Here is a 27,901-nt window from a genome sequence, read left to right as displayed (position 1 = left end):
TGGAAAGATGGAAATGTTTTGGTAATGGTTGGTGGTGATGGTAGCACAACACTGTGACTGTAATTAATAGCAGTGAATTATATATCTGGATGTGGATTGTCTATGACCGTACCACCCTGAATGTGCCTGATCGCATGTGAATGTGGTTAAAGTGGAAATGTTAGGTTTTATAAATGGAAATAGAATATAATTTTTAAAAAATCCATACTACACGAACAGTGAACCCTAAGTTAAACCATGGACTATAGTTAATAGTACATTTATAAAAATACACTAACAAAAATGTGCTTTCATCAATTGAAACAGATGTACCACATCAATGCAAGGGGTTAATAATAGGGAGGTATATGGGAATCCTGTATTTTATGCATGATTGTTCTGTAAATCAACAACTTCTCTAATTAAAAAAAAGTGCAATAAAGGTCTAGTAAATTCTATCAAGAGAAAACTTTTTTGCCATTGTATTCATAATGTCCCCAGAGCATCTTCATTGTTAGGGGAAATGTTTATTCTCCTTGCTTTCCAATCTCCATATCCCTCCCTGAAAGATGCGGATTTTTAATTTAATGGTCTATATCTCATGTATTAGTAGCTGAGAGTACTGTGCCACAAAATCTTCTTTTTTGTTGTCATCTTCTTGTTCATCTTCTTCATCTTCTTCCTCATTTCTTCTTTCTCCTTCTCCTTCCTCTTATTCCTAGTAAATATTTATTATTTACTGGCCTAGGTACTAGAACATTTTTAATGAATTACCTAACTTAATTCTCATTATAGCCTATAACACAGGTACTATTTTTATCCTTATTTTACAGGTGAGAACATTGAGGCATGGAAAGGTCATATAACTTGTCCAAAGCAATACAGATAGTAAATGGGGGAGATCCAAGATGGAAGAGAAGGGAGTGACAGGCTACACTCCTCTTCCAGAAAGAAAAGATAGACAGGAAGGCTTGCTGGGCATAGGGGAAGTCACAGGTCAGCAGGGTAATCAGAGTGGGCCACCAGCCAAGAGGGTGTCCAGCTGGGGCATCAGGAGAGTGGCAGGCTGTGGGGCAATTTGGTGTGGGCAGCTGGTGAGAGGGAGCCTAGCCAGATGCTGGTGGCCTGAGAGAGCTGTCTGGCTTTTTCCAATCTTTTTTTCTTTTTCTTCATTTTCTGCTCTTCCTTTTTCCTCTTTTTTTCCTTTTTTCTTTTCATTTTTTTTTCTTTAAATTTTCAGTTAAACATGGGCAAATTCTAAAGATTCAGAATAAGTGGAGTCAAGTGTCTAAGAAGACCCTATAGGGAGTGGATGTGGCTCAAGTGATAGAGCTTCCACCTATCATACGGGAGGACCTGGGTCCAATCCCTGGGGCCTCCTGGTGAAAAAGAAGAAAAGCGTGCCTGCACAGTGGGCCAGTGCCCCCACAAGTGCCCACACGAGAGCCTGCGTGGTGAGCCAGTGCCTGCGCAAGTCACGCAGCAAGATGATGACACATCAAAAGAGAGACAAGGGGAGAGTTAAGGTGAACCACAGCAGACATCAGGAACTGAGGTGGTGCAATTGACAGGGAACCTCTCCCCACATCAGAGGTCTCCAGGATTGAATCCCAGGGAATCCTAGAGGAGAGAAAATGAGAATAGAAGACAACACAGACAGCTAAAAGAGCAGGGCATGAGGAGGAGAAGAGGAAAAAAATTTTTTTAAATGTAAAGACCCTTAAAACAAGGCCAAACAAAAATAAAACCCTGGGAGTGAGAAACTGACAAAAAAAGTAAACCCATCAAAAATAAACAGATGCCTAGACAACAGCAAATAATTACAAGCCATATAAGAAGCTGGAAGGTATGGCCCAATCAAAGGTACAAACTAAAAAAACAGAGGAGATGCAAAATTTAGAGAAGCTAATCAAAGATGTCTACACAAATCTCCTAAATCAATTTAAGGAGATGAAGAAAGAGATAAAAGATATTAAGAAGACATTAGGTAGGACTTCTGGGAAGATGGCATTGCAATAGGTAGGCAGGTCTCAACTTTCTCAAAAAAACTATGGAAGAAGGGGAAAAAGCTGTCAGAGGGAGCTGTTTTGGGGATCTGCAGACCAGGAAAGTCTGCAGGAGGAGAGCCTCCTGTGTTGCAAGGGACAAGGACAAAAAAGCTGAAATGAAAACCATGAGTTACTAGCCCCTGTTACCGGGAATGGCACCCATCTCCCACCCTCAAGGCAAATAACCTGGATGAAGCCATGGCTCACTTCAGCTAACTGAGAAGGGGAACAGATGTCTTCTTTCTTTGGAAAAGGGAGAGTGCTGCAGAGGGTGGAGAGTAGTTTCTCTTCAGTGAATTTGGCAAGCAGAGCCCATGTTGAATCTCAGCTCTGGCCAGACCATAATCATGGGCAAGTGGAGGGTGAAAGAGACACATCCATGGAAAGATTCGTTGATAAGCACAATCTGCTGGATGGCCAGGAAACTACATGGAGAAAGACATTTTTAGTAATCTCTTGTCCCCATCCTTTAGAGTGGAGCTGGGCCCATTAGTGAGTCCCTGGCCCTATTTTGATAATCTAAGCTGGAAAATGGTAAAGACTTAGAAATAGTTGAACCAAAAATCAAAGAAGAGCAGTGAAACAAAACCACTGGGCAAGAGAGAGAAATTGACCATCAGAGCAAATTCGCCAATATATTCAGATGCCTAGATATCCGAAAAAAGTTACTAGTCATACTAAGACAAAGGAAGAGATGGCACAGCCAAAAGAAAAACCTCAAAATCCTGAGGAGACACAGCAAGCAAAGCAAAGCAAAGTAAAAGAGTTTAGAGAAATGAAAGACACAGTGGATGGAATTAAAAATACATTAGAGGTTTACATTGTAGTTTACACTCTCCCTCAGTTCACCCAGTGGGCCATGGCAGGACATACAATGTCCAGCATCTGTCCCTGCAGTACCACCCAGGACAATTCCAAGTCCTGAAAATGTCCCCACATCGAAACTCTTCTTCCCTCTCCATACCCTCAGCAGCTACCGTGGCCACTGTCTCCATATCAATGCTAAAATTTCTTCCATTACGAATCACAGTAGTTCTGTAGTAGAACACCAGTAAGTCCACTCTAATCCATACTCTATTCCTCCATCCTCTGGACCCTAGAATGGTTAAGTCCAGCCCCCCTCTACATCAAGAGGGGACTTAAATTCCACATGGATGATGGATGCAATTCTCCTGCTTGCAGTTGTAGGCACTCTTGTCTACCTGGTGTGGTGGTTGACCCTCTTCACCTCCCTGTTAGCTGCCTGGGATAAGTCCAATAAACCAGAGGGTAAGAGTTGCAAGTCTGCTGAGGCTCAGGGCCTGGCTGTCACATGGACAGTCCAGAGGTTCAGGTTTCCTGAGTGTACACCAACCCCAGCACCAACCACAGGTCCAGTAAAAGTAACATAAGAGGCATGTGTAGAAAGGTCACATCTGGGTCCAACTCCATCACACTCAGGAGCACAAACTCCAAAGTAAGTCCACTGACATGGCACTGAACTCCAAAGCCATCTGCCATGACCATATATATGTAAACCATTATCCAAGTGGTGCAGCAGTGCTCTAAAATGTATTCACCAAATACAGTGACTGTCCCACAGTGATGAAAGGGGTTGTTGAAGTGGGAGGAGTGGGGCGAGGGGTGTGGGGGGTATATAGGGACCTCATATTTTTTTAATGTAACACTTAAAAAATAAAGAGAAAAATTTTTAAAAGAACTAAGGACTGGAAGAATCATAAAATGCAAGTGAAAAATAAAATCTATTTTAAGTTATAAAAAAAGACCAATGTAAGCAAGTAAACATTATTAATTTTGAAAATGGTCTTTAAAATTGTAAAATATATTTGTAAAGACAAAATGGGGAAGCGGACTTGGCCCAGTGGTTAGGGCGTCCGTCTACCATGTGGGAGGTCCGTGGTTCAAACCCTGGGCCTCCTTGACCTGTGTGGAGCTGGCCCATGTGCAGTGCTGATGAGTGCAAGGAGCGCCGTACCACGAAGGGGTGTCCCCCGCGTAGGGGAGCCCCACGCGCAAGGAGTGTGCCCCATAAGGAGAGCCACCCAGCGTGAAAGAAAGTGCAGCCTGCCTAAGAATGGCACTGCCCACACAGAGAGCTGACACAACAAGATGACACAACAAAAAGAAACACAGATTCTTGTGCCACTGACAACAACAGAAGCTGACAAAAGAAGAAGATGCAGCAAAAAGACACAAGAACAGACAACCGGGATGGGGGGAAGGTGAGAGAAATAAATAAATAAATAAATCTTTTAAAAAAAGACAAAATGATTGTATGTCAATAAAATAGTAATAAATACAAACTAAATATTTAGAGGTATGTAACAACAGATTTGAATTGATGGAGAAAAGAATTAGCCAAATAGAAGACAAGGATCTGAACTTGAAAGGAGAGGAGAAAAGAAAGAGAAAATAATGGAAAAAATGGAACACTATCTCAGGGAATTAAATGATAATGTGAAATGCACAAACATACATATCATTTGTGTACGAGAAGAAGAGAACAGAAAAGGGACAGAAAGAATACTTAAGAAAGTAATGAGTGAAGACTTCTCAACCCTTATGAAGGACATAAATATCAAAATCCAAGGACAATGCACTTCAAACAGAATAAATCCAAATAGACCTAGTCTGAGACACCTACTATTTGGAATGTCAAGTACCAGAGATGAAGATAGGATTCTGAAAGTGGCAAGAGAAAAAAGCAAAGTATTGCATACAAGGAAACCTCAATAAAATTAAGTGCTGACCTCTCATCAGAAACCATGGAGGCAAGAAGAATGTGGTATGATGTATTTAAAGTACTAAAAGGGAAAAGTGCCAGCAAAACTGTCCTTCAACGAGGGTGGGAAGCGGACTTGGCCCAGTGGTTAGGGCATCTGTTCTCCACATGGGAGGTCCATGGTTCAAACCCCGGGCCTCCTTGACCCGTGTGCAGCTGGTTCACGTGCAGTGCTGATGCACGCAAGGAGTGCCCTGACACGCAGGGGTGTCCCCCACGTAGGGGAGCCCCACATGCAAGGAGTGCGCCCCGTAAGGAGAGCCGCCCAGCATGAAAGAAAGTGGAGCCTGCCCAGGAATGGCACCGCACACACAGAGAGCTGACACAACAAGATGATGCAACAGAAAGAAACACAGATTCCTGTGCCACTGACAACAACAGAAGCGGACAAAGAAGACGCAGCAAATAGACACAGAGAACAGACAACCGGGGTGAGGGGAAAGGGGAGAGAAATAAATAAATAAATCTTTAAAAAAACAATGAGGGTAAGTTTAAAGGCTTCAGAGACAAAGAAAAATAGAGTATGTTACCAAAAGACCAGATCTAGAAGAGATAACAAAGAGAGTGGTACAACCTGAAAGGAAAATAAAAGGGCAAGAGATTTGGAGAAAAATGTAGAAATGAAGACTATTAATAAGGGTAACTTAAGGGGTAAAATGACACACAAGAGTTAAAATATAACAATGGAAAACAAAAGGATAAAATGGACGAGGTAAGTAATGGCTTTATAATAATAATATTGGACATTAATGGATTGAATTTCCCAATCAAAAGACAGACTGACAGAATGGATATATATATATAGTCTACAGGAGACTTACCTCAGACATAAGGACATAACCAGGTTGAAAGTGAAAGGTTGGAAAAAGATACTTCATGCAAATAATAACCAAAAAAATGATCTGGAGTGGTGATACTAATATTGGAGAAAGGAGATTTTAAATGAAAAACTGTTATAAGGGATGAAGAAAGCCGTTATACATTAATAATAGTGGCTATTCATCAAGAAGAAACAACTATAATAAATATTTATGCACCTACCCTGAGTTCCCCAAGATACATGAGGCACACCCAGTAAATCTGAAGGGGAAAATAGACATCTCTACAATAATGATTGGAGATTTCAATAAACATCTCCAAGAATTGGATAGAACATCTGGATAGTGGATAAATAAGGGAACAGAGAGCTTGAATAATATGAAAAATTAACTAGACCTAACAGATATTTATAGAGCATTATACACAAAAACAGCAGGATATACATTTCTTCAAGTGGTCATGGATCAGGAAGACCGTATGTTGGGGCAAAAGAGAGGTATCAGTAAATTAGAAAAGATTAAAATTATACAAAGCACATTTTAAGATCATAATGGAATGAAGCTGCAAATCAAAAACATGGATAAAGGGAAAATTCACAAATATATTGAGATTAGAAAACACACTCAAATAATTAGTAGGGCAAAAAAGAAATTGCATTTTAAAAAAAAGCTGCTGGGGGTAGGGAGTGGGAAGAAGAGATGTGAAATTGTGGGAAAAAAACAATATAGAAAATCAACAGCCCCCGCAGCTATGGCGACGGCCACGCTCCAGGCCTGGCTGCTCCTGCGGCCTCTAGCGCGTCCGGATCAAGCCTGCGTCAAATAGAAAACACTAAAACATCCAAAAACAAAAGTCTGATGGAAAAAAAGGCATCCCCTCCCAGGACAGAGAAGATGGCTGTTGACCGAGACTGGCCCAGTGTTTATCCAGTTGCAGCACCGTTTAGATCCTCTACAGTTCCTCTTCCTGTTCGAATGGGTAACCCCGTGAAAAGAGAGGTGCCCATGGAAAAGGAGGGAAATCTAGAACTTCTAAAGATTCCTAATTTTCTACATTTGACTCCAGTAGCAATTAAAAAACACTGTGAAGCTCTTAAAGATTTCTGCACTGAGTGGCCTGCTGCACTCAACAGTGATGAGAAATGTGAAGAGCATTTTCCAATTGAAATTGACACAACTGATTACATGTCAGCAGGACCATCTGTTCGAAACCCCAAAGCACGAATAGTAACCCTAAGAGTTAGACTTTCTAGTCTGAAGTTAGATGATCATGCAAAGAAGCAGCTTATTAAACTGGTAGGCGAGCAATACTGCCAGACCACAGATGTGCTGACCATCAGAACAGACAGGTGTCCTTTAAAGAGACAGAATTATGATTATGCAATGTATCTACTGACAGTTTTATATCATGAATCTTGGAAAACTGAAGAATGGGAGAAAAATAAGACTGAAGCAGATATGGAGGAGTGTGTATGGAAAAATAGCACCTCAGAAAAAAATGTCCTGGAAACCCTTCTCCAAATTAAAGCTGCTGAGAACATTATGGAAGTGAATAAAGAAGAGCTCCTAAATAGTAAAGAAGTTGAGAATTACAAAAAGTCTGTCGTTAGTCTTAAAAATGATGGGGAAACGGAAGATACCATTTCTCAGTACAAAGAATCAGTGAAGAGACTCTTGAATTTGACATAAATTATGAAGTAGGAAAATCTACTTTATTAATTTTATGATGTGATCTGCCTTACTTTAGTGAATATGTAATCAATAGCTAATTGGTATAAAATTAAAAATGTTTAAAAATATTCATAAAAAAAAAAAGAAAATCAACAAAATCAAAAGTTGGTTTTTTGAGATCAACAACAACAAAAAAAAACCTAGCTGGACTGACAAAGGAAAAAGAGAGAGAAGATGGAAATGAATAAAATCAGAAATGAGAGGGGTCATTACCTCTGACCTCACAGAAATAAAAAAGATAAAAAGAGCATACTATTAACAAGTGTATGCTAACAAACTAAACAATGTAAAGGAGATAGACAAATTCCTAGAAACGAATGAATAACCTACAGTGACCCTAGAAGAAATAGCAGACCTCAACAAACCAATCATGAGTAGAGTTTGAAACAGTCATCAAAAACCTCTCCAAAAGGAAAAGCCCAAAACCAGATGGCTTCACAGAAGAATTCTTCAAATCATTCAAAGACAACCTAATTCCAATCAAGTGGGTTTTGTCACAGGTATGCAAGGGTGGTTTAACACAAGAAAATCAGTTAGTATAATAAACCACATAAAAAATTGAAGAAGAGGGAAGTGGATTTGGCTCAACTGACAGAGCATCCACCTACCATATGGGAGATCCAGGGTTCAAACCCAGGGCCGCCTCGCCCATGTGGTGAGTTGGCCCATGTGCAGTGCTGATGAGCGCAAGGAGTGCTGTGCCACACAGGGGTGTCCCCCATGTAGGGGAGCCCCATGTGCAAGGAAAGCCACCCCATGAGAAAAAAGCACAGCCTGCCCAGGAGTGGTGCTGCACACACAAGGAGCTCATACAGCAAGATGATGTAACACAAAAAAGAGACACAGATTCCCAGGGCCACTGAAAAGAATGCAAGTGGACAAAGAAGAACACACAGTGAATGGACACAGGAAGCAGACAACAGGGGAGGGGGGAAGGGGAGAGAAATAAATAAAAAATAAATCTTTACAATTTTTTTTAATTGAAGGAGAAAAAACACATGATCCTCTTGATTGATGGAGAAAAGGTGTGTGATCAAAAAACAGCATCCTTTCTTGAGAAAATACTTCAAAGAATAGGAATAGAAGGACGCTTTCTCAACATGGTAAAGTGCATATATGAAAACCCCACAGCTAGCATTGTACTCAATGGTGAAAGACTGAAAGCTTTCCTGCTGAGATCAGGAACAAGACAAGGATGCCCACTGTCACCACTGTTATTCAATATTGTGCTAGAAGTTCTAGCTAGAGCAATTTTGGATGAAAATGAAATAAAAGGCATATAAAAAGGAAAAGAAGTAAAACTTTCACTATTTACTGATTATATGATCCTAAATCTAGAAAATTTTGAAAAATCCACAACAAATCTACTAGAAATAATAGAGGAGTTCAGGGATACAAGATTAATATACAAAATCAGTAGCATTTCTATAGGCTACTGATGAGCAATATCAGGAGGAAAGTCAGAAAAAGTATTTATAGTATTGACTAAAAGAATCATGTATTTATGAACAAACTTAACCAAGGACATAAAGGACCTGTATTCAGAAAATTACAAAACATTGCTTAAATAAACCAAAGAAGACCTAAATAAATTGAAGGACATTCCGTGTTCGTGGACTGCAAGACTAAATATCATTAAGATGTCAATTCTACCAAACCTGATTTACAGATTTCATGCAATCCCAAGAAAAATTCCAACACCCTTTTTTGCAGAAATGGAAAAGCCAATTATCGAATTTCTTTGGGAGGGTAAGAAGCCCCAAATAGCCAAAATATTTTTTTAAAAAAGTAACAAAGTTGGAGGATTCTCAATTCCTGACTGCAAAGCATATTACTTAAGTACAGTGAGAAAAACTGCATGGTACTGGCATAAAGATAGACAGATTGACCAATGGAATCAAATTGAGAACTCGAAAATAAACATTCATGGGAAACGGACTTTGGCCCAGTGGTTAGGGCGTCCGTCTACCACATGGGAGGTCCACGGTTCAAGCCCCGGGCCTCCTTGACCCATGTGGAGCTGGCCCATGCGCAGTGCTGATGCGCGCAAGGAGTGCCGTGCCACACAGGGGTGTCCCCCGCGTAGGGGAGCCCCACGCGCAAGGAGTGCACCCATAAGGAGAGCCGCCCAGCGTGAAGGAGGGAGCAGCCTGCCCAGGAATGGCGCCGCCCACACTTCCCTTGCCGCTGACCACAACAGAAGTGGACAAAGAAACAAGACGCAGCAAAAAGACACAGAAAACAGACAACCGGGGGAGGGGGGGAAATTAAATAAATAAAAATAAAAATCTTTTAAAAAAAATAAAATAAAATAAACATTCATGTCTATGGTCAAGTGATTTTGGACAAGGCTTTGAGGCCCATTAAGAACTAGAAAGCCTTATACAAAAGAAAGAATGTTCAACATCACTAGCTATTAGGGAAATGAAGGTCAAAACCATTTCACACCTTATAGAATGGCCATTATTAAACAACAAAAAACTACAAGTGCTAGAAAGTATTTGGAACACTCCTTCACTGTTGGTGGGAATGTAGAATAGTATAGCCTCTGTGGAAGACAGTTTGGCAGTATCTCAAGAAGCTGAATATAGAATTGCTGTTTGATCCAGGAATCTCATCCCTGGGAATATATTCAGAAGAACTGAAGAAAAGATGCAAACTGATTTGCACATTGATGATCACAGAGCATTATTCACAATTGCTAAAACATGGAACCAGCACAAGTGTCCATCAACCAATGAATGGATAAACTGAATGTAGCATATACATATAATGGAATACTATTAAGCTTTAAGAATAAATGAAGTAGGTATGCATTTGACAACCTGGATCAACACTGAGGATATTTTGTTGAGTGAAATAAGCCAGACACGAAAGTGAAATATTTTATGTTCTCACTAATATGAACTATTAGAGTAAAGTCATGGAGCTAAACTCTAGAGTATAGGATACTAGGAGATAGAATGTGGGTTGAGAATGGATGAAGATTCTTTTTTAAAAAAAATTTTGATAATCTTTTTTGAAAGATTCATAGATCACAAAAAGATGATTCTTAATGTCTGTAGAACTTTAAATAAGTTTTATTATAAAAGCATGAAAATGAATAGAGTTGATGGTAAGATTATAGTGAATACTACTAACACTGCTGATTTATAAATGTGATAGTGACCAAAAGGGGTAGTCTGTGTGTCTAAATGTCAATTGAAAGGAAGCTTGAGAATAATCTAGGAATTGTACAGCATATTGAGTACCTGGTGGATGAAGACTGTGGCTATTAGTATAGTATAAATATAAGAACGTTCTTCTTTTACAAAGTATTAAGAATATAGTGATACATGGGGAAATAACTAATGTAACTTATGGATGATAGTTAATAGTAATATTTTAATATGTTTTCAGCAATGGCAAAGAAGATATTATAGGGATTCTAAGGGAAAACAGCAGTGGTTCATAAGGGGATATGTGATTTTTCCTTTTTCAGTAATGAAAACATTCTAAAATTGACTGAAGTGATAACAGTATAGCTCTGTGATGAAAATGAGATTCATGGAGCATACACTTGGAATGGATTTTACGATGCATGGAACTGTATAACACAGGGAATCCTATGGTAGAAAATAGACTGTGGTAACAGAACAAACATGATAATGTTCTCTCATGAACTATAACAAACATATAACACTAACACAAGGTGTTAATAATCAGGTGAGTTGGGAGAAAACACACTAAATGTAAGATATGGGATATAGTTAGTAGTAATATTTTGATAATGCTAATGCAAGGTGTTGGTAGTGGGAGGCCTATATGATGCTATGCATGTTTATTCTGTAAGTCCACAACTTTAAAATTTTATTTTAAAAAAGACAATGGAGTAGCATAGAGAAGAAATTGTAAACATACATTAAAAATAACAGATCTTATGGTAATGAAAGGCACAATAGAAGAAATGAAATACACACTAGAATTATTTGACCACAGATTTGAACAGACAGAGGAAAGAATTAGTGAATTAGAAGACAGGACATTTGAAATTGCACAGATAGAAGAAAAGATACAGAAAAATTGTGAAAAAATGAGCAGGGAATCTGGGAATTGAATGACAACATGACATGCTCAAACATATGTGTTCTGGATGTCCCAGAGGGAGAAAAGAAGGGAAAAGGGGCAGAACGAGTGTTTGAGGAAATAGTGGTCAAACTCAACTCTTATGAGGGACATGGATATACATGTCCAGGAAGCACAGCGTATTCTCAACAGAATAAACTCTAACAGATTTACCCTGAGACACAAAATAATCATGTTGTCAACTGCCAAAGTTAGAGAATACTGAAAGCAGCTAAAGAGATCCATCACATATAAAAGAAACTTGATAAGATTAAGTGCTGATCTCTCATCTGAAACCATGAAGGTGAGAAGGCAGTGGTATCACATAGCTAAGGTGCTGAAAGAGAAAATCTGCCAGGCAAGAATACTAGATCCAGCAAAACCATGCTTCAAAAATAAGGGAGACTTCCAGGAAAATGGCAGATTAGAAAGACACGGAGCTCTCTTCTCTCCCAGAAAAATAGCTAGGGGAGAGGCAGAAATGGCCTGGAAAAATGTTCTAGGGTTTAGGACACCAGGCAAAGGCTGGACACCCCTCACAAGAGAGAGAGACAAAGTAAAAGAATCTCAACAGAAAGACCATGAGTAGATGCTGCAGCTACAGCTACCAGCACTCTTCCCCCAGCTTATGAGCCAACAAACAAATTTGAATTCTCTGGCCTTGGCCTGGTGGTTAGAGACAGAGTAGGTCACAGGGATCCACCTTTCCAAGAAATGAGAGAGACAGATGCAGCCTAAGGCTAATTCAGCCTTTGGCCAACAAATTTGTTCTGCTGTGGTGGCAACAAGAATCAAAGAACATCAGTAACATACAGCCTTCTACCTCTAAATCCCTACAGAAGAGAGAAAATGAGCATCAGCATAAACTCACCATAATTAGATGCCTAGACATCAGCAAAAAATTACAAGCCATACTTTTTTTAAAAAATTTATTTATTCATTTTTTAAAAAATATTACATTCAAAAAATATGAGGTCCCCATTCACCCCCACTGCCCCCACCCCACCACTCCCCCCACAGTAACACTCTCCCCCATCATCATGACATATCCATTGCATCTGGTGAGTACATCTCTGGGCATCGCTGCACCCCATGGCCTGTGGTCCACACCATAGTCCACACTCTCCCACGTTCCAGCCAGTGGGCCATGGGAGGACATACAATATCCGGCAATTGTCCCTGCAGCACCACTCAGGACATCTCCAAGTCCCGAAAATGCCTCCACATCTCATCTCTTCCTCCCATTGCCCGCCCCCAGCAGCCACCATGGCCACTTTTTCCACACCAATGCCACATTTTCTCGATTATTAACCACAAAGGTTCATGAATAGAATATCATTAAGTCCATTCTAATCCTTACTGTATTCCTCCTTCCTGTGGACCTTGGCTTGGTTGTGTCCATTCCACATCTATGTCAAGAGGGGGCTTAGATTCCACATGGATATTGGATGCAATCCTCCTGCTTTCAGTTGTAGGCACTCTAGGCTCCATGGTGTGGTGGTTGACATTCTTCAACTCCATGTTAGCTGAGTGGAGTAAGTCCAATAAATCAGAGTGTAGGAGCTGAAGTCTGTTGAGGTCAGGGCCTGGCTATCATATTGTCAGTCCAGAGATTCAAACCCCCTAGATATATCTTAAACCCCAGCACCAACTACAATTCCAGTAAAGTAGCATGAAAGGCTTGTGAAAAGAGATCACATCTGAGTCCAGCTCTATCACGCAGAAACACCAACTCCAAAGAAGGGCCAACCGACATGGCAGTGAACTCCATCTGCTATGACCATAGTACCTGTGGATCTCTTTAGCCCTCAAAAGGACCAATACCTGGGGTTGTATCTACTTTATCTGTCTCTGAGACTCTGCCAGGTGTGCATAAGGGCAATCCTTCTGACAACCTCCAGACTCTTTTTTAGAGACTCATAGCCATATAAACTCATTTTTCCTTTCCATTTGCCCCTTACTTTAGGTTACAAGCCATACTAACAAAACAGAAGAAATGGCCAAAGAAAAGGAATATATCAAAGCCCAAGAACAGACACAGTATTTGAGACAACAAATCAACAAGGTACCTACAAATCTCCTAAATCAACTGACAAACCCTTAGCTAGACTAAGAAAGAAAAAAGGAAATAAGATGCAAATAAAATGAGAAACAAGAGCAGGGACACCACTACTGACCCCACAGAAATAAAAATGATCATAAGAGGATACTACAAAAACATGTATGTCAACAAGTTGGACAATGTAGATGAAATGGATGAATTTCTAGAAACAAACAATGTACACTGATGAAAAAAGAAACAGAAGATCTCAACAAAGCAATCACAAGTAATGTGATTGAATCAGTCATCATAAACCTCCCAACAAAGAAAAATCCACTTTCACATGGCTTCACAAATTCAGCCAAACATTCTGAAAAGAAGTAATACTAATACTACTCAAATGCTTCCAAAAAATTGAAAGGAGGGAACATTACCTAACTCATTCTATGAAGTAGACATCACCCCAATATGAAAGTCACATAAAGATATTACAAGAAAAGAAAATTACAGACCAAACTTCCTAATGAACTTATATGCAAAAATCCTCATGAAAATACTTGCGAATTGAATCAAACAACACACTGAATGAATGATACACCATGATCAAGTAGGGGTTATTGCAGGTATGCAAGGATGGTTCAACATAAGAAAATCAATTAATGTGACACACCACATTAACAGAACAAAGGAGAAAAATTACATAATCATCTCTATTGAAGCAGGAAAGGCATTCAACAAAATTCAGCATCCTTTGTTGATAAGAGAAGGAAACTTCTTCAACATGATAAAATGCATGTATGAAAAATCCACAACTAAAATCATACTCAATGGTAAAAGGCTAAAAGCTTTCCCTTTAAGACTGAGAACAAGATAAGGACACCCATTATCACTGCTCTTATTTAACATTAAAGTAGAAGTACCTGCTCAAGCACTTAGGCAAGAAAAAGATATAAAAGGTATCCAAATTGGAAAGGAAGAAGTCAAAATTTCACTATTTGCAGATGACATGATACTATACATAGAAAACCCTGAGAAATCTACAACAAAGCTTCTAGAACTGATAAATGAGTTCAGCAAAGTGCCAGGACATTTAAGATCAACACGCAAAAATCCATAGCATTTCTGTACACCAGGAATGAGCAATCTGAGGAGGAAATTTTAAAAATTCCATTTACAATAGCAACTAAAATAAGGACCCATTTGTCAACTAAAAGGAGGACCCATTTATCTTTCATTGCTCATGCTTTGGGTGTAAAGTTTATGAAACCATTTCCTATTACAAGATCTTGTAGATGCTTCCCTACATTATCTTCTATGAGCTTTATGGTCTTGATGCTTATATTTAGATCTTTGATCCATCTTGAGTTAATTTTTGCATAGGGCATGAGATGGTGATCCTCTCTCATTCTTTTGGATATGGATATCCGGTTCTCCAAGCACCATTTATTGAAGAGGCCATTTTGTCCTAGTTGAGTGAGCTTGGTGGCCTTGTCAAATATCAATTGACAGTATATATGAGGATCTCTATCAGAACTCTTGGTTCTGATCCATTGGTCAGTATGTCTATCCTTGTGCTAATACCATGCAGTTTTGACCACTGTAGCTTTGTAGTATGTTTTAAAGTCAGGTGGTGTGATTCCTCCAATTTAATTTTTCTTTTTCAATATGTCTTTGGCTATATGCCCTTGCCTTACAAATAAATTTCATAATTCACTTTTCCAATTCAGTAGAAAAAAATGCTGTTGTAATTTATATTGTGAATGCATTAAATGTGTAAATTAATTTGGGTAGGAAAGACATCTTAATGATGTTTAGTCTTCCAATCCATGAAAGGGAATATTCCTCCCATTTCTTCAGGTCTTCTTGGAGTTTTTTAAATAATGATTTGTAGTATTCTGCATACAAGTCCTTTACATCTTTAGTCAACTTGGGTTAACAGACTGTGAAATGTGCATACAATGGAATATTACTTAGAAGTAAGAAGGAATGCAGTATTAACACACAGGATAGCAGGGATGAATCTTGAAGACCTTATGTTGAGTGAAGTAAGCCAGGCACTGAAGGACAATTATTACATGCCCTCACAGATAGGAATTAAGCAAATACAACAGACACACAGAGCTAGAGTCTGGAAGATAGGTCTACAGGAGACAGAAAGGGAGTAGAGGGTTGTGAGCCAATGCCCATAAGGGCAAAATCTACGATAAGGTGGTAAGATGTGTTTGGGCAGTGGATGAGTGTGGCGGTAATGCAGTGATGTCACTGGGTTTGGCAGTGCTGATCTGTGCAGGGGAGTAGAGTGGGGGATTGTGCTGGACTATCTGTGGAGAAAGAAGGAGTGTTGCGGGGGAGAAGGTGAGCTCTGGGGATTTGCAGGTCAGTGGTTAAAACTACAATATTGGAGATGTTCTGTTGGGAAATTGGCAGAAGAGGGTTACTGGTGTACAGTGTTGGGACTGGGAAGGATATACGGGATAGGGTGCACCTGGGATATGCTTCTATAGAATATGTAAGTGTTCATCTTGTAATTGTGTGTTATCTCAGTGGGTGGAGACCCACACAATAAACAAGAAAATATTAAAACTCCCATCTTGGGGAGTCCTGCTATTTTCTCAACTAGAGGGACAAGAATCCCTTGAGAACATAGCCAGTGTCTAATTACAGAAAACAGACCAATATGGCAAGCCCTCAATACTATTTCAAGTAACTATGAATCTTATTCTTCAAAAATGAAACTTCAGTGTTTACCATAGGTTCCGAGGGGAGGGGAAGGGAAGAATAAATAGATGGAACATAGGGCATTTTTAGGATATTAAAATTGTTCTGCATGATCATGCAGTAATGGATACAGGCCATTTTAAATTTTGTCAAAACCTATAAAAGTGTACAGTCCAAAATGTAATCCATAATGTAAACCATTGATCATATTTAGTAGCAATGCTTCACTATTTTTCATCAATTGTCACAAATGTACCATCCACATGTAAAATGTTATTAATAGGGGAGAGGGGGAAAGGGGGAGAGCATTGGGTATATGGGAATCAACTATATTCTCTATGTGACTTTCCTGTAACCTAAAGCTTCTCTGAAGATAAAATGAAAAAGAATAAGACCCTGGGGGAATATACAGAAGAGAATATCACTGCCTATACAATATACCATGCCTAAATATACAATATACAATATAAATATACAATATACAATCAAATATACAATGCCTAAAATTTTATTTCAAATTTTTATTTATATTTTTGTATTTTATTTTTTATTTTTAAAACCATTATTATTTCATTTTCTTATTAATTTTATTTGGTTACCTTGGCTTCATTTTTGGAGAGGTTTTGGATCACAGAAGGGTCACAACTGTGGCAGGGAAGGATCATTGACATGGGGTATCAGTAACGGGGGATGTAAGGGGGAAGGTGTACCTGGGGCATGCCTCTAAGGAACATGAATATGGTCAAGTGTTCATGGGGTGTTGTCTCGTTGAGTGGAGACCCACACAATAAATAACTGAAAGAATACTGAATTCCCGTCCCAGGGAGTTCTGCTATATTCTGTAATAGTACAGTAAGAATCCTCCAAGTCCAACAGCAGTGTCTAGTGAAGGAAGACACACAATTAAGCCAGGCCCTTGATAATGATGATTGTACTCATGAATCTTTTCTTGTGAAATTGAAACTTAGCAAAATATTATATATTCCTTAAGAGTTGCCTCCTTCTTGCTCAAATGTGGCCTCTTCTAAGCCAAACTCAACATATGACCTTCCTCCCAGGCCAAGACATGACTCCCAGGGATGAGCCTCCCTGGCACTGAGGGATTATTACCAAGCGCCAACTAGCAATGTGTCTGGAAAAAGACCTTGATGAAAAGTGGGAAATATTAAATACAACTGAGTTTTTATAGCTAAGATATTTCAAAGTATGCCGGGACGTCATTCCTGAGGTTATACTTATGCATGTCTCAGCAGGATCTCATTGACTGTCACAGTAAACAGTAACTTAAACAGCGGGACTCCTGCGGGCTCCAGAGACCTTCAGACTCTATAAGCAGGGCAGACAAATCAAGAATTCAGCATCATGTCAGAGGGTTCTACTTTGTAATTTATGCTCCCCAATGTAACAGAGTTACACTCATTTATAATTTCCCTACACATGGCTCTTCTGTCCATTTTATTTGAGCCTATGATTAACACCATACTTGTTAAATGTATGTCCCAGAGACTTAAATCATTTATTGATTTTGTGCCAGCTGGGCCCTGAGTCTCAGCAGTGTTACAACGTCTACCCTTCAGTTCAAAGGACTCACCCAGAGCAGCTAACAAGGAGGTGATGATGGGCAATGCCCATCCCAAGGAACCGAGTGTCTGCAACTGTAAGCAAGATAGTTCCATCCATCTGCCCCATGGGCATCATCATCCACAAATCATCAAGACTGAGGAATGAACAATGGGCCAAAGTAGATTTATAATTAATCTATTATGAACTTATTATTATTCCAGCAATGGAAGAACTTCTATCATTGATATAAAGGCAGTGGTCACCAGGTTCTAAGCAAAGGGAGAGAGAAGAATAGGTGTAATATGGGGGCATTTTCAGGACACTGGAATTGTCCTGCATGACATTGCAATGCTGGATACAGGCCATCATATATTTTGTCATAACCTAAAAAATTGTGTGAGATACAGTGTAAACTATAATGTAAACTATAGTCCAAGGTTAGTAGCCATGCTTCAATAGGTGTTCATCAATTATAACAAATGTACCACACTAATGAAGGATATTGTTAATGTGGGAAGATGTGGGGGGGAGGGGTTGGGGCATATGGGAACCCCTATATTTTTCATGTAACATTTATGTAATCAAAAGTTTCTTTAAATATAAAAAAATTTAAAAACTACTATGAGATATCATTTCTCACCTACTAGACTGGCTGCTGTCAAAACAAAAACAGAGAACTGCAAGTGTTGGAGAGGATGAGCAGAAATAGGAACACTCATTCACTGTTGTTAGGAATGTAGAATGATGCAGCCACTGTGGAGGACAGTTTGTGATTCCTGAGGAAGCTAAGTATAGAACTGCCACATGATCTGGCAATCCCACTTCTAGGTATATACTCAGAAGAATTGAAAGCAGGCACACAAACAGATATATTCACACCAATGTTCATTATTCACAATTGCCAAAAGATGGAAGCAACCCAACTGTCCATAAACAGATGAATGGATAAGTAAAATGCGGTGTGTATGTATGTGTGTGTGATGTAATATTATTCAGCTATAAGAAGGAAGGAAGTACTGATGCACTGGACAACATGGATGAGCCTTGAAGATCAATGTTGAGTTAAATAAAGCAGACACAATAGGACAAATATTGCATGATCTCACTGGTATGAGCTAAGGATAGTAAGCAGAGTATAGTTGGAAGATAGGTTACCAGGACAGAGAATGGGAGTAGAGGATGGCGAGCTGATGCTTAATTTGTGCAGAATTTATAATTAAGTTGATTGTGATGGTTTGGAAATGGATAGAGGTGAGGGTGCTGCAGTGATGTGAGTGTAATTAACAGCACTGAAGTGTGTGTGAGCCTGGTTGAAAGGGGAAGTTTTTGGGTCATATATGTTGCTAGACAGAGTTATAGGATAAAATGGGGGACTGTATAACACAGTGAATTCCAGGGTGGTTTGGGATTGTGGTTAATAACACAAATATAAGAAATTTCTTTTAAGAGCTATAAGAAAGGTATGTCACTAGTACAGAGGGTTGAGAGTTGGGTGGTATATAGGGGAAAATGTACTTAAACCATGCTTCCATGGGATATAAATGTATTCTTGTTGCTATAAGTATATTTTCTGCATAGACAGAGGCCCATACAGTAGCTAATAAAATATTGAACTTCCATCCTGGAGAAGTCTGCTACTTTCTCAGAAAAGATGGCAAAAATCTCTGGAATATATAAGCCTTGCCTAATAAAAGAACGACCTTGCCCTATTTGTGAACCAGTGACTGTTAATTTACCTCATCTTCTTTTACATCAAGTTCAATTCCTTAATGAAATTAATCAATACACCCTCTATTCCACCTTATCACTTATAATATTTAATGCCTTTACTTGATTACCTGTCTATTTACCCTTACAGCTTCTGGAGTACAGAGCCTATTTCCTATTTGGTTCTGTATCTTTATCATTCAGCACAGTGCCTGGTACCTAATATGTGACCAAATAAATGTGGAGCAAAAGAGTGGAAGTGTAGATTCTGTGATGAGAAAAGAACTCTAAACCTTATAGAAGTCCTAAATTTGAATTTTCACATTTTAATGTAGGGCATAGTTAGTTTAGTATGTTACCACAAATGTTAGTGCAATATATTAAAAATGATTACGAAGAAAACAGTTATTGTTCTACCTGCTTCCTTAATACACATTTTTATGTTACATGTATATATCAAAAACTAAAGTAATAATACAATACAAATCTTACCATGTGGGGAAGAGGAGGGCTTGAAATGGAATTCCAGATGGTTGATGTGCTGGTGTAGGTATTCAACTGCCAGTTCATTTCATCAGTAATTTCCATCTCTGAAGGTTGAATCCACTGCATGTAAGATCTAAAATGCCAATTTTGGGGAATGACAAATCTACCATTTAAACATCTAGTCAGGTTATTGCCTTTGAGATGCTGTTTATGCTTATAAACAGGTAAGAGATAATGGGTAGTAATCACAAACCAATGCTTAAAAAGGCCACTGACTATTTCCTATAGGGCATTAAGTTATTATCATTACCAAATTAAATGTTTCAGCTTATAGGGAGAAAAACCTAGTAGTCCATATGGTGGTGGGTAAGGGTCACCTTACCAGTCTTGTCAAAAGGGCACTGGGGTATGAGGCAGAAGTCTTGAATTTTCAGCCCCACTGGGTTGTGCACTAATTGTACAACTTTGATTAAGTAACTTAACTTCATTCTTTATTTGTAAAATGAGGATAAACAATGCTTCACCTATCTGTTTAATAGAATCAGGGTTATTAAAAGAATAAATAATGCTGGAGCACACCCTCTAGGAGCTTTCCGAGCAAAGGTGCATGGTAGGTAACTTTTTGTGATTTAATGTTTCTGAAAATTTCTGTTTCCCTCTTGCATTTGGTTGAAAGTTTGTCTAAGTACAGAATTCTAGATTGGAAATGATTTTCACTAAGAATTTTTAACAGGTTGACATATTGAATTCTAGTTTTCAGAATTCTTTTTTAGAAGTCTAATGACACACATTTCTGATCCATTGTTTGTGCTTTGTTTTCCTCAATTCTTCACACTTTCACCTTCTCTACTGAAACCTCTACAATATTAGGATGGTCTCGAAGTTCAATTCTGGACCTACAATTATCCTCTTTATTCTCTACCTAGATGAGTTAATCAAATCTTACAGCTTTAATTATCATGTATATGTTGATGATTCATAACTCTTTAACATCAGCCCTAATATCCAGACTAATATGCCCACCTCTCTCTTGGATGTCTAATACGTATATCAGACATAGCACATTAAAACAGAACTCTTGGTCAATTTACCTACTCAACCTATTTATCCCCCAATCTTTCTCATCTAAATTTGTGACAATGCCATCCATACAGTAACTCAAGCCCAAAACCTAAGCACCATCCTTTGATCCCTCTTTCCCCCTTACTTCTAATATCAAGTGCTACCAACACTAACTCCAAAAATATCCCAGATCCATTCACTTTTCATTACACCATATCCACTGCTACCAACCCAGATAGGGCGTTCCATACTGCATGCTATAAGAGAGAAAAAGCAGTCCATACAGGTAGTAGAATTTTTAAATATTTATTTAAAAATTTTATTTGTGAATTATTTTATTTAGAATTCTGATATCTATAATGAATAAGTCAGATTGGTCTGCAGTATCCTTTCTTTGTTCTATCTTCATTAGGCTTTGACATTAAAGTTATGTCATTTCATACTGTGAATTGAAGATCCTCCTTTTATTTCTATGGCCTGGAATTGGAATTATCTATTCTTTAAGGTGTTCTTTAAAACACAGCTTTTTCGTACAGGTTTCCAAATATGTTGTTGCCAAACAGTTGCACAGAGAGTTCACTTATAGTTATTCTAATCTCTCCTCCATCTGTGTTTATATCAACTCTCTTATTTCTAATCCTGTATTATTTGCATTCTCTCTTTTCTGCTTAATCAAAGGAATTTATTTTAGTGGACTTTACAAAGAAACAACTTTTGGATTTATTTGGTTTTGTTTGAAATTTTATTAATTCAAGATTTTATCTATAAAAACTTGATCTTCCTCATTTCTTTTGGATTTTTTTGTTATTTTTTGTCTATTTTCTTAAGATAAAACTAAATTTTGAAAAAAATTATTTCTTTTCTTTAATAATGATGACATTAAGGCTTACAGATTTTTCTTCTGAATTTAGCTTTCACTCAGTTTTGGGATGAAGTTCTCTTTTTCATCACTTTTAAATAGTTGATAACTTTCTTATGGGCATTTCTTTGGCAAAAGGATTATATTTTTAAGATTTTCATGATCAACTTTTTATTATTTAGACCTAATTTTATTGGATAACGATGGGAGAATGTAGCCTGTAAAATTTTCCACTTTAAAATTTTGTTAAGGTTTTCTCTGTGGTCAAATAAATGATTGATTTTTATAGCTGTCTTATGAATATAAAGAAAACGAATATTCTGTTTGAGGGACATAAAGTGCTCTCTTTCTCTCTCTCTCTCTTTGTATTCAGGTTTATTGATTATATTATTCAAATTCCTCTATGTTCTTACTTATGTTTTGCCTACTAGACCTCTCCAATAATGAAAGAAGTTATTTGAAAACATCCATTAAAACTGTATTTTTCTCAAGTTCTTCAGTATTTCTAATAATTATCACTTTGTTTTTAGCTTCATGCATATAGTATTAAGACTGTTAAATCCTATATATGGCCAAGGTAGTTGCTGAAGGCAGGGAGAGTGAAGTAGAGATGAGATATGGGGCATTTTCAGGACTTGGAGTTGTCCTAAAAGATATTGCAGGGATAGATGCTGCACATTATATATCTTGCCATAACCCACTGAATGGACTGGGGGAGTGTGTAAACTACAATATAAACTATAATCCATGCGGTGCAGCAGTGCTCCAAAATGTATTCACCAAATGTAATAAATGGGCCACAATGATGAAAGAGGTTTTTGATGTGTGAGGAGGGGGGGTGGGAAGAGGGGTATCTGAGAACCTCTTATATTTTCTTTTTTTCCCTTTCTCCCCTTTATTTATTTTTTTAATTTTACATTAAAAAAATATGAGGTCCCCATATACCCCTCACCCCCTTACCCCCCCCCCAATAACAACAACCTCCTCCATCATCATGAGACATTCATTGCACTTGGTGAATACATCTCTGAGCACCGCTGCACCTCATGGTCAATGGTCCACATCATAGCCCACACTCTCCCACAGTCCACCCAGTGGGCCATGGGAGGACATACAATGTCCGGTAACTGTCCCCACAGCAATATATTTTCTAATGTAGCATTTTTTCTGATTTATGTATCTTTTTTAAAAAAGACAATTTATTGTTTAAAAAAAGAAAAAGAAAAAAAATCCTTGTAAATAGTGTCTCTCATCGTTATATGCTCTTTTTCTTATTCTGTGTAGTGCTTTTAACCTTACTTTCCACATTATTGGTTGACATTTGCTTGTTATTTTTTTTTTGGCTGAAATTTTAAGGGTTAACTCACTGATGTATCATAACATTGAATATCTTATGTTCAGGAGTTTCAATTGGTAGTTTTATGGGCTATTCCTTAATAAAATAAACAGTTCTCATTTAATACAGTCTATTACATAAAGTAAGAAAAAAACCAAGAACACAAAGAACTTTGATGAATGCCAATATTTAAGACATGTTTAGAAAAATAATAAACCAGAAGGGAAATTTAGAGGGGTGAGAGGAGAGCCATGTAATGCAGTATAATTTAACCAAGAACTTTAACTAGAAAAGTTGGAATAATATATAACAATTCAATTATTGTCGAGTTGAATTCAATCACTACAGTCCACATATTACAGTGTTTTATAACAAGTGATTCCTATATCTAATTTAAAAACAATTATTTTCTAGTTGTTCCTCTTATGAGACCTCTCCTCCAATATGTATTTATTGGCTGTTTACTTTTAAATAAGAAAAACTTACTCGTTGACTGGGATTTCTTCAAAGTTAAGACCTATTTCATAAAAAAACACAAATGTCACATTATTTTTATATAAATATATTTTCTTAAAATGCATGTGAAAATATATTCAAAATATAAATTTAAAAATAGATGCTTACTTCTTACACAGCTAGCAAGTGAGTCATCTATATCATGTGCTATGACTGTTCCACCTTGCTGTCCAGCTCCAGTATGTTTGTGGGCTTGTGAAAGTATTGTTGGTTGTAATATATAGGGAAAACCATCTGAAAATATCAGGCAGAATGAGATGAAACACTAAACCAAGTTTATATCAAAACAGTAATAGCATACATGAATCTTCCCATTACAAACTAGCAAGACCTCAAATTATTAGGTAAATGAGAATAAACAAATTCATACTCAATTATTCATTACATTTTTATTTTTTTATTTTTAAAGAAGCTTTAGATTACATAAAGGTTATATAAAAATATAAGGGATTCCTATATGCCCCACTCCCTTCCCCTCCCACATTTTCCCACATTAACAACATCCTTCATTAGTGTGGTACATTTGTTACAACAGAAGAAAACATATTGAAGCACTGTACTAGCCAACGACTATAGTTTACATTATCATTTACACTTTGCCCATTAAATTTTATTAAATTTTAATTGAATACTTATTATATGCCAGACACTGTTCTAGAGGCCAAAGATACAGAAGTGAACAAAAAATATAAAAACTCCTTCCTTCATGGAGCATACATTCTAGTGGAGACAAAAAACAAACAAGGCAAATAAAATATGTACTATTTTGTGCGATTTGCAATTATGATAAGTGCTAAGGTGAAATAGAAAAAAGGGAATGACATATTGGTCCATGTGGGGGAGATTTAAGTTTTAGATAGGGAAGGCTCATGAGAAGGTAACTTATAATTAAAGACCTCAAGGATATGAGAGAGTGAGCCACGTGGATCCAGGAGAAAGAACAACATGAGCAAAGGCCCTGAAGAAGGAGTGCACTTGGTATGTTTAAAGAACTTTGAGGAGGTCAATGTGCTGAAGTCAGAGTGAGCAAAGGGGGAAGAGCAACAATAGATGAAGTTAGGCACCATCTGTATTTGTATTTGTATTTTAATGAGATCACTCTGCTATGTTGAGAGCAAGTGTGGAAGCAGGGAGGTGGTGAGAAAAACTCTTGTCAATAGTCCAGGTAAGAGATGATGGTAACGTGGACAAGGGTGGTAGCACAGGAGGTAATGAGAAATGATAAACTTTGGATAAGGTTTGAAGGTAAAGTCAACAAAATCCCTATCATATTAGATGTGAGAGAAAGAAAAGACTCACGGATGACTCCAAGGCTTTTTGTCAGAGAAACTGAAAGTATGGAGTTATTATTTGCCATTAATTGAGATGTGGAAAAGTATAGAAAAAGGTTTGGATGGAGGATCAGGAGTTTAGTTTTGGATGTACTGAGTTTTTGAAACCTATTAGATGTTCAAGTGAAAGCAATGAATAGATGCCTAGATATGCAATTCTAGAGTTCAGGAGGAATGGTTATAGGTATAACTATTAATTTGGGAATCTTCAGCATGAAATTGGTATTTAAAGCAATAAGCCTGGATAAGGTCATCTACAAAATGATTAAGTATGGATAAAGTAGAGAAATGAAGAGGAATCAGCTAAAAAAAAAACAAAACACAAACACAAACCAAAAAATATCTGAAAAGGAGCCAAGAGTTAGATAAGAGGAAAACCAAGGGAATACAGCATCATGGAGAAGAAATGAAGAAAACTGTATCAGAGAGGAAGGAGGGATGAACTATGTCCAGTGCTGCTAAGGAATCCAGTGAGATGAAGACTGAGAAACATTTATTGGATTTAGCAATGTGGAGATCACTGGTGACCCTGACAAGAGCTATTTTATAGGTATTGTGGTTACAAAAATATGATTGGAAGTAGTTTAAGAGAAAATATGGAAAATGTTAACACATTTTTCCAAACATGGCTGTAGCAGTGTGATATTGTTTATGAATTGCAAAAATAGATATTGGATTTTGTTTGTAAACTGGTCTGTTCCTCTGGGCATATTAGATTGTATTAGATTCAGAGGTTTCACTTTTACTTGATTAAATCAAGATTACATACAGCTTAGAATTGAAGGAGCTGGGACCCCAGAGCCTTAGGAGGAAGAGGAACCCTGAACCTTCACAGAGACTGGCAGCCATCTTGCTCCAACATGTGGCAACATACTTTGGGTGACGGAAGTAACTTACACTTTATGGTCTTGTGACTGTAAGCTTCTACCCCAAATAAATACCCTTTATAACAGCCAACAGATTTCTGGTATTTTACATCAGCACCCCTTTGTGTGACTAATACTATGTTCAGAACATACAGATAAAAAGTCAGCAAAGATATAGAGGATTTGAGCAATGCAATTAACAACCTCAACCTAATTTATGTAAATTGAACACTGTTCCCAATAAAGGTAGAATACAATTTTTCAATACACATGAAAATTCTGTGAAAAAAAAAGACCAATTCTGTGCCATGAATCAAAGGACTAAAATCATACAGAAAAGGTTCTCTGACTGTAGTGCAAATAAGCTAGAATTCAATAACAAAAAGATAACTAGAAGATCACCATATGCCTGAAATTAAGAAATGCACTTTCTTTCTTTTAAATAATACATGGTCAAAGAAGAAATCCTAATGGAAATCAGAAAATATATTTGTACCTCTATGATAATGAAAATACTATCTATGTATTTGTAGAATTCACTTAAAAATTGTATATAAAGGGAAATTTTGTAGCTTTAAATGCCTATATTAGTAAAGGAGAAACACTGAAAATCAATAATCCATCTCAAGGAATTAACAAAAGAATAATAAAACAAACTCAAAGTAACTAAAAGTAAGGAAATAACAAACGAAAGAAGAAATTAATGAAATAGAAAACAAACATGACAGAGAGAATTAACAAAGTCAAAAGTCTGATTTTGAAAGATTAATAAAAATTAATAAGAAACACTTAGAGCAAGACCAATCAAGAAAAAATGAGAAAAAGCATAAATTGCCAATATCAGAATGATAGGACATCACTACAGGCTCTACAGAAATTGAAAATATGAACTTTATGCCAATAAATTTCAAAATTTAGATGAAATGGACAAAATTCTAGAAGAATGAAATTTTCCAAAATGGAGGAAAAAATGAAATTGAAAATCTGAAGAATTTTCTATTTATAAATATATTGAATCCATGATTTAAAAACCTTCCCATAAGAAAAGACTGGGTTTACATGGCTTTATTTATGAATTCAACCAAACACCTAAGGAAGAAATAAAATAACACAATGCTATGCAAACTCTTACAGATTAGAGAAAAGGAAATAATTCTTCCTTATTTTTTATGAGACTAGCATAACCTTGATAGCAAAATCAGAAGAAAGTATATTATAATAAATGGAAATTCTAGGCCATGAATATAGATTCAAATAAACTAAAATAGCAATAAGTTAAATTCAGCATTATATTAAAAAGATGATACATCAGATCAAACTGGGTTTATTCCAGGAATGCATAGTTTAACAATTGAAAATCAGTGAAATTATCCACCACACATACAGATTAATGCAGAAAATTTATATGATCATTTCAGTAGATAAAGGAAAAGCAGCAATAAAATTCAATATTCATTCGTGATAAAAGAATCTTAGCAAATTAGGAATAGACATGAACTTTCCTGATCTGATAAATAGTATCTACAAAAAACTTACAGCAAACATCATACATGAAAGTGAGATATTGAAAGCCTTCCATGAATGATCAGGGACAAGACAATTATAGCTACTGTAGCAGTTTGATGTTATTAATGAATTCCAAAAAGAAATATTGGATTATGTTTGTAAACTGATCTTTTCCTCTGGGCATATTAGATTATATTGGATTCATAGGTTTACTTGATTAAGTAATTATGTAAACCTCTTGTGCCAGTAGGGTGTTGAGTCCTACTGTGGGGACTCACAGATAAAAGGCATGGCAACGGACAGAATTGGAGGGTTCCTAATGTTGTAGTTTTTTTTTAAGATTTATTTATTTATTTATTCCCCCCCCTCCATTGTCTGTTCTCTGTGCTATTTGCTGAATCTTCTTCTTTGTCCGCTTCTATTGTTGTCAGCAGGACAGGAAACTTTG

General features: G+C 37.3%; 2 protein-coding genes across 2 annotated transcripts in view; one reads left to right on the top strand and one right to left on the bottom strand.

Annotated features, from left to right (window-relative positions):
• LOC131277101 (phosphatidylinositol-binding clathrin assembly protein-like) overlaps positions 1-27,901 on the bottom strand; it is a 62,334-nt gene that overhangs the window by 14,810 nt on the left and 19,623 nt on the right. The window contains exons 11-13 of the mRNA XM_058290985.2: positions 23,859-23,942; positions 23,721-23,751; positions 19,984-20,110 (exon numbers count right to left, since the gene is read on the bottom strand). Coding sequence (XP_058146968.1) covers positions 19,984-20,110; positions 23,721-23,751; positions 23,859-23,942 — 242 coding nt within the window. The remainder of the gene's footprint in view (positions 1-19,983; positions 20,111-23,720; positions 23,752-23,858; positions 23,943-27,901) is intronic.
• On the top strand, positions 6,426-7,389 carry LOC101435757 (small ribosomal subunit protein mS35-like). Its single transcript, XM_058290984.2, has one exon. It carries the CDS (start codon positions 6,486-6,488, stop codon positions 7,314-7,316), a length of 831 nt encoding a protein of 276 aa, XP_058146967.1. The 5' UTR covers positions 6,426-6,485; the 3' UTR covers positions 7,317-7,389.

The sequence above is a fragment of the Dasypus novemcinctus genome, chromosome X (assembly GCF_030445035.2).
Source record: "Dasypus novemcinctus isolate mDasNov1 chromosome X, mDasNov1.1.hap2, whole genome shotgun sequence".
NCBI classification, from domain to species: Eukaryota; Metazoa; Chordata; class Mammalia; order Cingulata; family Dasypodidae; genus Dasypus; species Dasypus novemcinctus.
Note: the sequence above shows the minus strand (reverse complement) of the source record. Positions and strands in the feature narration are given on the sequence as shown.